General features: G+C 45.7%; 1 protein-coding gene across 1 annotated transcript in view; it reads left to right on the top strand.

Annotated features, from left to right (window-relative positions):
• Positions 1 to 13,654, top strand: part of uroc1 (urocanate hydratase 1) — a 69,212-nt gene that overhangs the window by 32,800 nt on the left and 22,758 nt on the right. Inside the window, exons 6-9 of the mRNA XM_048606661.1 lie at positions 1,797 to 1,885; positions 7,956 to 8,018; positions 10,898 to 11,077; positions 11,422 to 11,519. Of these exons, the coding sequence (XP_048462618.1) occupies positions 1,797 to 1,885; positions 7,956 to 8,018; positions 10,898 to 11,077; positions 11,422 to 11,519 (430 nt within the window). The remainder of the gene's footprint in view (positions 1 to 1,796; positions 1,886 to 7,955; positions 8,019 to 10,897; positions 11,078 to 11,421; positions 11,520 to 13,654) is intronic.

The following is a 13,654-nucleotide window of genomic DNA, read 5'->3' as shown; positions in this document are numbered from 1 at the left end:
TGTGGGAGTAGTGTGAAGTAGTGTGGGAGTAGTGTGGGAGTAGTGTGGGAGTAGCGTCAAGTAGTGGTGGGAATAGTGTGTGAGTAGTGTGGGGGTAGTGTGTGAGTAGTGTGGGAGTAGTGTCAAGTAGTGTGGGAGTAGTGTGGCAGTGGTGTGGGAATGGTGTGGCAGTAGTGTGGGAGTAGTGTGCGAGTAGTGTGAGAGTAGTGTGGGAGTAGTATGGAGTCACAGCCCCATTGACTGTACAGAGACAGGGTCAGACTCCATTGGGAGGAATTGGGTTCATTTCTGTTCCCCACGGATAGGGAAAGATACTGACCCAGAGAGGGAGCAGGGCAGATTCCTCACAGTGATGCTGAGGTTAAATGGGTTAATTTATCAGGACAGGTGAGAAAGAAGAGGCTTGTGTTCCCTTGACTCCAGCTCAGTGTTAAGGGATGATCTAGTTGAGGTGTTTACAATCAAGCGGTTCCAGTGAAAGGAATCCTCATAAAATACACTAACGTATACGCACGTGTCCACGGGGCAGTGAACACGCCAACACATGTCCACGGGGCAGTGAACACACCAACACATGTCCACGGGGCAGTGAACACACCAACATGATGGGCTGAATAGCCTCCTTCTGTACCATAACAATTTTGTGATTCTGTGACCTTTTTGAAGCGGTGTGCGGTTAGGATCCAGACCTCACTGCCTGGGAGTGTCGTGGGGGTGAGTTCAATTGGGCCATTCAGGAGCAATTGGGATTTTTAGTTGAAATGGAAGGCTGTGTGGGGTGAAAGCAGGTGAGATGTATGAGTGAATAGAAGAACCAGCTCCCAAACAATGGGCCGAATGGTCAAACTCAGCACTGGAAGAATTCTGTAACAAAAACAAAGTTGCTGGAAAAGCTCAGCAGGTCTGGCAGCATCTGTGGAGGAGAAAACAGAGTTAACGTTTCGGGTCCGGTGACCCTTCCTTAGAACACCTCGAGCAATCCTTGTGGGAGTGAGTTCACAGTCTCCCCAGTGTCAGCATGAAAAGGATTCCTTCACATTTCGGCTTGGATTGTTTCAGTGACTGCCTTGTACTGATAGCCCCTAGATGCCAACGAATGACCATGAACATAGAGAATAATTCTGATCAGCAGCGAAATCGTTAACAGCGGCAGCTGGCCGGGAAAACCCGAGGCAGAGTTTCACAGAAACTCAGGAGGATTATAGCACACAAGGAGATTATTTGGCCCACCCTGTCTCTGCTGCTAATGATGTGAAATTGTTGAACACAATGTAGGGTCCAGAGAACTACAAAGTGTCAAGAGCAGAGGGGCTTTACTGAGTTTTGATTGAGTACTCCACACTCCTCCAACTTCCTTTCCATCCTTCACTTTCTCTTGCCTTCTCGCTGATCTTCCTTTCGGATTTATTTTCTCTGCTACCCTTTCCCCTGTCCCCATTACCTCACTCCTATTTCCCTGTCCTGACTGAAGGTCATTGACATGAAACATTAACCATTCCTCTCTCCTCAGACACTGCCAGACCTGCTCAGGTTTTCCAGAATCCCCTTCTGAGTTTATTTCAGATTTCCAGCATCTGGATTTAGTGTCTGCCCGTGTTCTAAAACACAAACACCAACAAGCAGGGGTTAGCTGAAAACGATTGGGAACTGTGTGTGTTGACCTGGTCAGGAGATTCAGAAAAATCAACATTAAAAGTCTCCCCTTTAATAGGGATCCATTGGATCTCAGTAAATCAATTTGATTGACTGAAGACAATCTGACAAATTGACCCTAAACTTTAACCTTTCATTTTCAGGTCGATGAGGCAGCTCTGACTAAACGACACCAGCAAGGCTGGCTCATGCAAATCAGCAACAGCTTGGACCAGTGTGTCGCTCAGATCAGGTACCACACTCCTTCTCTCAGTATCATCCTTCTGCACTGTCTCATCATGTCTCTCAGACCCATCCTCCCTCATATCCCTCAATCCCATCCTCCCCCATATCCTCCAATCCCACTCTCCCCCTTATCCCCCAATCACACCCTCCCCCATATTCACCAATCATACCCTCCCCCATATCCCTCAAGTCTACTCTCCCCATGTCCCTCAATCCCACCCTCCCCCATATCCCCCAATCCCACCCTCCCCCGAACCCCCCAATCACACCCTCCCCCATATCCCTAATTCTACTCTCCCCTATGTCTCCCAATCCAACCCTCCCCCATTTTCCCCAATCCCACCCTCCCCTAATTCACTGTGTCAAAAACCTGGAATTCCCTCCCTAAGGGCATTGTGGGTCAACCCATAGCAGGAGGAACGCAGCGGTTCAAGAAGGCAGCTCATCCCCACATTCTCAAGGGCAACCTAGGGACTGGCAATAAATGCTGGCCAGCCAGCAATGCCCACATCCCATGAGTGAACGTGAAATTAAAAATTCCCAAATTCATTCTTAATCCATAATCCCAAATGAACCTTCTCACATATTCCCAAATCAACCTTCCCCAAGTGTACCCAAACCCACCCTCCCCCATATCCCAACCCTTCCTCCCCACATATTCCCAGTCCCAGTTTCACCTCATGCCTCTGACCTCACTTCCCATCCTCGACACTGTGGACTGCAAACAAGGTCATTGCAGCCTCCTGATTGGTTGGATTTGTGTTGTGTAGCTCAGAGCTGGAGCTTTCTCATTGTTGCTCACTGTTGGGTGTTTGATTCCACTTTGCCAGTGAAACCAGTTGGAGAGTTCATAATGGATTACAATATGGTAGCCAAGGGTAGGGAGGGGTCTCATATGTCACGTGACACTCATTTACATAAAAAATTACTTCACACTGAAAGCGGAGTTTGGAGCAGCCAATAGAAGAGCCCCTTTTAAACTGGCAACTGGCCTCATATTAATGAACGAGTCAGCCCCATGGCCATTAGCTTCTCAATCTGACCAAGTTTAAATTCAAACCTACCCTCAACTTTCAATCCTTTCATGCTCCATTGCCATTACCCGTTCCAAGACATTGGAGCAGAAATAGGCCATTCAGCCCATCAAATCTATTCCACCATTCAATAAGATCAAGGCTAATCCGATCATCCTCAACTCTACCTTCCTGCCTTTTCCCCATAACCCTCGATTCCCTTACTGATTAAAAATCTGTCTAACTCAGCCTTGAATATACTATGACCCAGCCCCGTCAGCCCTATGTGGTAAAGAATTCCACAGATTCACTACCCGCAGAGAGAAGAAATTCCTCCTCATCAACCCCTCATTCTGAGATTATGACCTCTGGTCCTAGGCTCTTCCACAAGGGGCAACAACTTTTCCGCATCTCCCCCTGTCAAGCCCCTAAGAATGGTGTATGTTTCAATAAGGTCACCTCTCATTCTTCTAGACTTCAATGAGTACAGGTCCTCAACCCCTCCTCATAAGACAGTCCCTCCATACTAGCCAAGTGAACCTTCTCTGGGCTATCCCTGTCTCTCATTCAGAGCACCTGCCAGAAAACGATTCAACACCTCCCGTGTGCCAAAAGAAAGGATTCTGCCTGTCTTTCTCCTTTTATTACTAATTTTCAGGCATTTTGCTGTGCCATGATCCCAGCTGATGTTATTACTGGACAAGTCAGATCACAGACTGAAACCTGTCTTTGTATTTTTTTGTTTTAATGAGATGAAAGATAATCACGCAATACTGCAGACATTTTCTTTAACAATAAAACAGCAGTTTATTACACAGACAAATGATAATAAAATAGAATAAATCCAATGATTCATATATAGCACAATTTAAAGATTAAAGCACAATCCCATTCACCCCAACAGTGCTTTGTCATTTGAATAGATCATTGCTAACCTACACCTTAATGCCTTTTACCTAACCTTAGCCCATGCTACACTTACCCAATCAAAAAACAATTAATCTTAGTATTCTGGATCAACTTTTGTCCCTTCCATTTTCAGTTTTGGAAATTAATTATATTTGAACCAATATGAAATTACACGGCAATGTGACTATTTTCTGCTGACTTGCAGGAGGTCACTTCACAACCCACTTGCTTAATTTGTTGAGATCAAGGCACATCAGTTAATCAATTTGATTTACCAGAATGGTACTGGATGGTATATGGGTGATGGCTGGTGCCATTGATTGGCCCACACATCCATGAAAAATGGGTGTGGATGGGGGAAAGCAGGGTCCTAGACCAAGCTCCAACCCTAACTTATGTCTCAAAGTAGCTGGCTATGGAAATCGGTGAACATCTCCTGTGACCTTGACACAACAGTTCTACAAAACACAGTGAGGGGCCCTTCAACAACGACTTGTGTCACGTGGGAACCCCTCACCTTCCAATGTCTTTTCTTATTCGTTTAAGGAATGTCATTGGCTGCCCAAAACTTAGCCCGTCCCTGGTTGCCCCTTGAGAAGGTGGGGGTGAGCTGCCTTCTTGAACTGCTGCAGTCCATCTGCTGTGTGTTGACCCACAATGTCCCTTAGGGAGGGGATTCCAGGATTCTGACCCAGTGACAGTGAAGGAACGGCGATATATTTCCAAGTCAGGATGGTGAGTTGCTTGGAGTGGAATGTGCAGATGATGGTGTTCCCATGTATCTGCTGCCCTTGACCTTCTAGATGGAAGTGGTTGTGGTTTGGAAGGTGCAGTCTGGGGATCTATCTCTCCCTGACTATTTGGGGATCTATAGTACACCCCCAGCAAAGCGATTACTTCTTTCTTTGTTTTTAGGATCGACCCATAACGCTCCAATTCGAAGATATTATCTCTCCTGTTGCTTTAAGAGGCATATTTTGTCCTGTTTTGTTTTGGAGAGGTTTTGAGCCATAGGTGGGAAGCTGTCTATTCAAAGCCAAAAAGGTAAACAGCTTATGGGACTGAGGTAACAAGGTGTAGAGCAGGATGAACACAGCAGGCCAGGCAGCATCAGAGAGATAGAAAGCTGATGGTTCGGGTGTGGATCCTTCTTCAGAATATGGGGCCGAGGGTTTGGTTAAAAGTTGGAAAAATTGAAGCAGCATGACTGGGTGGAGTCAGGCTCCCAAAGAACCAGGGTTTAGTTTAGCTTTCAGTAGCTGTTGGGGTTTTGAAGCTGGTTGTGGAAGCTGTCACATCTCTCTCTCTTATAGCTAAATGTTGGGGTTCTCTTCCCACTGCCAGGATCGCATGTGAGACAATCTGCTTTACTGAATTTGTCTTTGCCAAAGGTGTGTTTATGGGATTGTTATTATGTTGGAACAGTTAGTTTAGTAGTTAAATAATCTATTATTCTGTTAAGTTTTCCACAAGAGTTAAAGATTAGACCAATTCTTTTTTCTTTGTTTGTATTTTAACTGTAGGGTAAGAATGAAGTGTGTTTTGCTTAAGGGCGAGTAGTGTACCCAATTAAATTACGTTTGGAACACAGCACCTCACACTTGCCTTTAAATAAGATAAATGTTAGGGTCTAGGTTAGTTCCGTGATAGATTTGAAGGGGGTTTGGTCCGGTCCATAACACTCCTCACTGCAGTAATTGATTTGTTGATGAATATTGTGGCACCACCTCCTCTTTTACACTCCCCTCCCCTGCCCTGCAACCACCAAACCCCTTCACTAAGTATTCTAGATCCTGGAATACTGAGTTTCCAAACCTCAACAGTGTCTCTGTGATATCCCACATCCCTGGGGGATAACCAACCCTCAACTCACCTGCCTTACTCACAAAACCTCTTGCATTCAGATACATGCCATCTAGTTTTGCCATTCTGCCTTTACTTGTCTTGTACTCTCACTGCTTTCCAAACTGACTTGGTTTGTCTTCAAAACATGTTTGTGCATCACTCCCTAGTGTACCTCCACTCTGTATCCCATTCCGCTACCAAATCAGTTTAACCCCACCCCGGACTGCATTCTCAAACATCCCCGGGAGGATGTTGGTCCCATTCCAATTCAGGTGCAATCCGTTGGAAATTGTTCAGGTCCCACCGTCCCCAGAAACGATGGACCGGTGAACCAGGAGTCTAAAGCAGAGATTGGAACGTGGTATGATAACTGGCTCTGTTGGGATGGCGTGCACTCTCACACAATGTGTCCTGATCAGGCAATGCCTTGGTTTTTGTAACTGGGCTAAAGGGATTGTAGGCACCCAGCAACGGAGTGCCCGCGGTACCGACAGTATGTCTGGAATTGATGCAGCAGACGGAAACATTCCTTTAATGTTAGATGTGAAGGAAAAGTGGATTAGACAGATGGAATGTTTTTGTGAAACATCCACTTGCTGTTGCGTGTCAGTTGTGAAAGGAATCGCATAAGTTCCTTTCACATTAATTATGTCCAACCACATAAGGTGGAGCCCACGGCGGAGGGGGGCTTCTCTACTTCAATTCAAGCAGGCTCAGAAACAGTGTGAATTTGGTCTCTTTTAGCCCTCTGCCGCTGTCAGTTACCTTTCTTTTCTCTCTATCTCCTTCTCTCCTTCTCCCTCTCCATCTCCTTGTTTCCTTTTCCCCTTCTCTGTTTGATTTGCTAGTGTCTCTGCAGCCTCATCCCTTCCTCAGTCAGGTCCTTCCATAAATGGTGGGATTATTGTCTGCCAGAGAGCTCAATGGGAAGATCATGTAAACTGGGTGGATGACTTTAAATGGAAATTAATTTCAGCTACATCCCCATCATCCTTCTCTCTCTTTTTCTCTCTCTCACTCTGTCTTCTCTACATTGTACTGTTCTCATTCTTCCGCTGTTTGTGAACTGCAGCTGATCAGATACTTCACAAAAAATACAAGCAAGCGTGGGCCATTCGGCCCCTCAATTCTGCTGTGCCACTCACTAAGATCTGATTGTGGCCTTAGCTCCACTTTCCTGCTGCCTGTGTCCTAACTCACATAAGGTCCAGTTCATCTATCGCCTCCTGTGCTCACGGACTTTCATCAGCTCCCTGTCCAGTAAAGCACGTTTTTAAAAATCTTCTCCTTGCAGTTAAATTCCTCCACAGCCTCACCAGTTATTGGTCTAACCTCCTGCAGCTCTACAAGTTGTGGACAGGACTTAAGGAGCCTACATAGTGATATAGATAAGTTAAGTGAGTGAGCAAAGATCTTGAAAATGGAATACAATGGGAAAGTGTGCTATTGTTCATTTTGGTGGAAAGAATCAAAACAAAGCATCCTATCTAAATGGGGAGAGGTTGCAGAGCTCTGAGCTGCAGAGGGATCTTGGTGTACCAGTGCACTGTCACAGAAGGTTAGTCTGCAGTTACAGCAAGTAATCAGGAACAGTGATATATTTCTATGTTGCTAAAGGTAGACCCACAATGTCCTTAGGGAGGGAATTCCAGGATTTTGACCCAGTGACAGTGAAGGAACGGTGATATATTTCCAAGTCAGGATGGTGAGTGCTTAGAGGCAATCTTGCAGGGGGTGGTGTTCCCATGTATCTGCTGCCCCTTGTCCTTCTAGATGGAAATGGTTGTGGGTTTGGAAGGTGCTGTCTGAGGATCTTTGGTGAATTTCTGCAGTGCATCTTGTAGATAATACACACTGCTGCTACTGAGCGTCGGTGGTGGAGGGAGTGGGATGTTGTAGATGTCAATCAAGTGGGCTGCTTTGTCCTGGATGGTGTCAAGCTTCTTGAGTGTTGTTGGAGCTGCACTCATCTATGTTTATGAACATGTACATGGAGCACTACTTCAGACTTACACAAACATTGTGGTTATTTTGCTTCTTATTACATCATATAAATAGTGAACTGACTGAACCAGAGTGTACTGATTTACAAGACTATCTGACTGACATTTTGTACTTACAGAGTCACATGTTGTATACAGCACTCTTAAAGGGGCAGCACCTGCTGAGATTCACAATATAATACAACAAACTGCCCTCCCCACCTCTGGCTGTGATATTTTAGCCAATCCCACCAGATCGGTAGGTAAATCCAAAATGTAAACTTTTAAACTGGATGAACTCAACTTTTGTTCTTTTTCTGAATTTCAGGGAGGCTCGACAAAAGAAGACAGCCCTCAGTCTTGGTTATCATGGTAACGTGGTGGACCTCTGGTAGGTGCCAGAGATTAGGTTCTGAAGACAAGGAAAGTTTCTGGTCTTTGATCTATGGGCTGTCATTTATAATGTTTGCTTTCTGAATTTCATTGATTCAGAACAGTTTAGCATAACCTTCTTGCCTTTCTACTTGCTCGCTTGCCTTTTTACCAGCTTTATATCCGCTGTTAATTTATCCGCTGCTAATTTCTTTCAAAACAACAACAACTTGTGTTTCAATGCTGCTTCTCACTTGCAGAGAGGTATGTCAGGTCTTTTGGGTTCTCGCTGTGCACAAATTGGTCACCACGTTTTCTTACATTCCAGCAGTGACCACACTTCAGATGTGGTTCATTAGCTTTTTAAATTCTTCGGGATATCCTGAGGTGGTGAAAGTTGCTATATAAATGCAAATGTTTTTTGCTGTCCTGGATTATGAGTTGCACATGGACAGAATGCTAGAATTGGCAGACACAGAACCACAGGAACTGACCCCAAGCCACTGATTCCATCCCCTCTCGCTGCCAGCTTCCAGCTGTCTGCTTGCAATCCCAGTGTCACGTTTCATCTCCCTAACACAACATTCCAACCTCAGATTTGTGCCATCAGTGAAACCACCTTTATGCCACTCTGTATTATCACCCAATCCTGCCCCGGTCTAAGCTCATCCACTGCGGAAACCCTCACCTCTCTCATTGTTACCACTGGACTGGACAATTCTAACACACTCCTGCCCAGTCTGCCTCATTCCCCAATCATCTCTACATCCACTGACCTACACCCCTCCTCATCTCCGTCACACTTCTCGCCAGCCCCTACACCCCTCCCCATCTCTGTAACCTCCTCTAGCCCCTACTCCCCTCCCTATCTCTGTCACCTCCTCCATGCCCTACTCCCCTTCCTATCTCTGTAACCTCCTCCAGCCCATAAACTCCTCCCTATCTCTATAACCTCCCTCAGCCGCTACACCTCTCCTTATCTCTGTAACCTCCTCCAGCCTCTAAACCCCTCCCTATCTCTGTAACCTCCCTCAGCCCCTACACCCCTCCCTATCTCTGTCACCCTGTCCAGCCCCTACACCCCTCCCTATCTCTGCATTCTGACCACTTACGCTTTCACAAGTTCAATCACTCTATCATTGCTAGCTGTACCTTCAGTTACCTCAGTCCCAAGTTCTGGAATTCCCTCCCCAAACCTTTCTGTCCCTCTACCTCATTCTCCTCATTTAAGTCACTCTTTATTCTAGGTCAGTTCTTATTAGAACTCTATGATCAAGGGACAACCTGATGACAGTTTTTAAACAGAAGCAAGTGATGTGTCAGGATAGATAAAAGCAGGTGGTGTCTAATTGTCACGGGGTCGTTAACAAAGAGGGGGGTCTGGAGGCTATCGCCATAACATTAAATACCCAAGATTTCAAACTGAGAAATTGGAGAAATGCCCTCACATACAGAGAGTGGTGAGGATTGTGGATGGGTCTGAAACTGGGACAATATTGAAAATTGGAGTTGAGACTGGGAGTTTGTAAAGCTGTATAAGGGAAAGGTGATGGAGGGTGGTTGAGGAGAGATGAGAACAGGGAGCAGTGGGGAGGGAGCTATTGGCAAGTGTGATTGGGATTCCTTGCTCATCTGGAGGGTAAAATCCAGCACAGACTGATGGGTTGAATGGCCTGTCGCTGCGCTGTAACCTCAGTGTATCTCTAGATCAATGTTATAGAGAATCTGTCAGATATTGAGAGATGTAGACAGCGAGTCAGTATCAGTTTTTTGTGATGAAGGAGGGTGAGGGGATAGAAATTAATAATGAGGGAGTGAGATCACAAGGTGAAGGCCAACAGGGATCTGTGAGGAGTTAAATCTCAAGATCCAGGGTTTATCGGCAGACGGCAGCAGGGATCAGCAAACTGGGGAGCAGCTGGCTGAAAGGATGGCACTGGTGCCAGGGAAGGGGTGTGGAGCAAAACAGGGTGGTGAAGATGAGAATACAGTAAGAACTGCCGATGCTGGAGTCAGAGACAACACAGTGTGGAACTGGAGGAACACAACAGGCCAGGTAGCATCAGGGGAGCAGGAAAGCTGGCGTTTCGGATTGAGACCCTTCTTCAGAAGGTTCTCCGAAACCCCATGGTATTGCAAGGTGTGCTGCAGGAGCAGATAGTGTCGAGGTCTACAAAAACAATCACATTGCACAGACTTATTTTTGTTTTAAAAATGTACTTTATTCATAAAAATCTTTTTTATACATAAATAGCCACTAAAGTGGTTCAGTTCTGTGCTGTAACATATGAAGAAACAAACAAACCTTGGTGGGTCACTCAAACTGAAAGGTTAACTCTGATTTCTCTCCACAGATGCTACCAGACCTGCTGAGCTTTCCCAGCAATTTCTGATATTGTTCCTGATTTCCTGTGCCCGCAGTTCTTTCGATTTTTACACAAACCTTGGAGGTTGACTCTATCCAGCAAATAAATGAAAGGCATTTGTTACTACTTCGTCCTGGGCCGGGGGGAAGCTTTTTTTTGGTCTTCCAGAGCAAGGAGCTGAGCCTGACGGAGTGTTGCAGACTGTCACATTCCAGGGCCCAGGACTACGTGCTGAGGGACGCATTAAAGTTTGGGGCACAGTGGGGAAAGACCACTGCCTGAGGTCTTCCTACTGAAGGTAAATGGGGGTCTGTTCAGTTATTGGACCCTCCCATTGCCTCAAATATATGCAAATGTACTCTTGTACAAGAAGCAAATGACTTTGTTTTGTTGGCTAGACAGAGTCAAACGCCAAGGTTTGTTTGTTTTTCCATATGCTACTGTACAGGACCGAACTGCCTTAGGGACTGTGTATATATGTAAAGATATTTTATGAATAAAGTATATTTTTGAAATGACATTGCACTGACAGGGAACGGCTGGTGCAGGAGAGTGAGCAGACTGGAGAGCTCCTGGTGGACCTGGGCTCGGATCAGACTTCCTGTCACAACCCTTTCAGTGGAGGTTACTACCCTGCACAGCTCACATTCGAGGCAGCCAATCAGATGATGCACGCTGACCCGAAAACATTCCGCCGTCTTGTCCAGGAAAGGTAAGGCAGTGTGAAAGGAAAGAACCATGGAATATATCCCACCACCAAGGGGAAAGGTCACGAGTAGTGACACCCTTCTCAGAGAAGATTAAGTGGGTGGGGTAGAGTCAGTGATGGGCGGAGAGTGGACACAGGGATGTGGGGGGGGGGGAAAGGGGGGGGGGTAGAGTCGGTGATGGGGGGAGAGTGTACATGGGACCATTTACAACAGTGGTTTTGTGGGCCAAATGGCCTTTTCTCCAGATGTTCTTTCCTTTCCTGTTGATGAAGGTGATATTTCAGTGTGGGGCGTGCCATGTTTGTACAATATTTCGATGTTAAGCCACTTCTTTCCTTTATCAAAGCCTGTTGCAACAAGTAACTGCCATCAACAAACTGTCGGAGAAAGGGATGTTTTTCTGGGATTATGGGAATGCTTTCCTACTTGAAGCCAAGAGAGCAGGTGAGTGAAATGTAAACAGGAGTCACCCTTTGGGATAGAAACAGATAATGTTGGAGAAACTCAGCAGGTTATACGAAAATCTGTGGGTGTTGTTGACTGTGAAGAGGGTGGTCTCAGGCTACAGTCTGATATTGATCAGTTGGTAAATTGTGCAGAGCAATGACAGATGGAATTTAATCCTGATAAGTATAAGATGATGTATTTTGGGAGGGTTAACAAGGGAAGGATTTACACAATGAATGCTGGGTCCCTGGGGAGTGCTGAGGAACAAGGGGACCTTGGTGTACAAGCCCATAGATCCCTGAAGGTGTCAGTACAAGGAGACAGGGTGGGGGGAAAAACGCACACAGGATGCTTACCTTCCTTAGCCGGGGCGGAGAATGTAGGAGCAAGGAAATCTTGTTCCAACTTTATAAAACATTGCTGAGGCTACAGGTGGAATACTGTATGCAGCTCTGGTCACCACATTATCGGAAGGATGTGATTGCACTGGACGGGGTGCAGAGGGGATTCAGCAGGATGTTGCCTGGGATGGAAAGTCTCAGTTATGAGGACAGACCGGATAAGGCTGGGTTTGTTTTCCCTGGAGCAGAGGAGGCTGAGGGGGGATCTGATTGAGGGAAACACAATTATGAGAGTCATAGCCAGAGTAGATCGTGAGAATCTTTTCCCCATGGCAGACGTGTCTAAGACCAGAGGGCATACATTTAAGGTGAGGAACAAGTGGTTTAGAGGAGACCTGAGGAAATATTTTTTCACCCAGAGGGCGGTAGAAATATGGAACGTGCTGCATGAGAGGGTAGTGGAGGCAGGTACTCGAGCAATATTTCAGAAGCATCTGGATAGGCACTTACAATGGTGGGGCACAGTAGGATATGGACCACGTGCAGGTAAATGGGATAAGTGTAGGTTGGTGTTTGTTGGTCAGTATAGGCATGATGGGCCGAAGGGCCTGTTTCTAAGCTGTATGACTCTATAACTGTGAGGTCTGGCAGCGTCTGTGGAGAGAGGGGAAAATAAAAAATGAATAAATGCGTCAGGTTGTGTTTTCTCATCAGAGACCGTTGGGAGTTTGTCATCTAGGAGATATTTGGTCCTTGTGTCATAATATTGGATTTTTATCCCTGTGCCGGTCACAAAATTGGATAATAATCTTGAATGAGAAAAAGCCATTCGAGCTCAGTCCTTTCAAATCCTCCCTCACACAACCCAGCATCCAGCAATATCATAAAACCCAGTGACTGAGTGTAACTGAGTGCCATGTCTGACAGATTATTCCAAGCCTTTATCGCTCTTTGATAAAAAAAATTCTTTCTGTGTCTGTTTTAGATTGTTTTAAAATTTACTTTAAATTGAAGAGTTCTGGTCCCACTGCTTTGACTGCAGGAATCTGAAACGATCACCTGGGTGTATTTACTGTGGCTTTCTCACCCACACACTCTCAGCCTCACTCTGTTAAAACCCCATCCTTGCTTTCTACTGTACAACTTCAAACCAAAGTGTGCTGGTGCTTTGAGAAGTCCTGGTGTCTTGAAAGGCTCTATGTAAATGCACCACTTTTTGTTGCTACCATGAGTGTCCAGAGTACATGTCTGTCCTTCGGACGCTGGAGGATTTCACCTGATGAAGGAGCAGCGTTGAAAAAGCTTGTGATTTCAATTAACCTGGCATCATGTGGCTTCTGACTATGTCAGTCCTCAACAGTGAATGATTCAAGCTGCTTCCATTAATCTAACAAACCCAGTTGCTGCAGACAGCTCACAGGGATTTGCTTGGGAGGCCAAAGATTGAGGAAGACTGTCTCAGTTCACAGAATGACCCACTCGCTGATCGCCCACTCCCAACCCTAAATCTTACAGTCAACTACGAGATTGTGATCTGTCGCCAATTTGCGAATGGCAAAGTGCCATTGTTTGATTTAAAGACATCTAATTCTGTTGCGTCTTGTGGGAAATGTAATACATGTGTATGTGTCACGACAAACACTTTAAGGCCGATTTATCAAACAGATCCTCCTCAGAATCCATTTCTACTTCTGGTAGTCTACTGGTTCTATCCAGTCCATAGAAAACCTGAAATCTTAGATTGTGTAGAGTCAGCTTTACTCTGTATCTAACCCTGTGCCGTCCCTGTCC

The sequence above is a fragment of the Rhincodon typus genome, chromosome 16 (genome assembly GCF_021869965.1).
Source record: "Rhincodon typus isolate 14 chromosome 16, sRhiTyp1.1, whole genome shotgun sequence".
NCBI lineage: Eukaryota > Metazoa > Chordata > Chondrichthyes > Orectolobiformes > Rhincodontidae > Rhincodon > Rhincodon typus.
The sequence above is the reverse complement of the archived record's forward strand: the minus strand, read 5'-3'. Positions and strand labels throughout refer to the sequence as shown.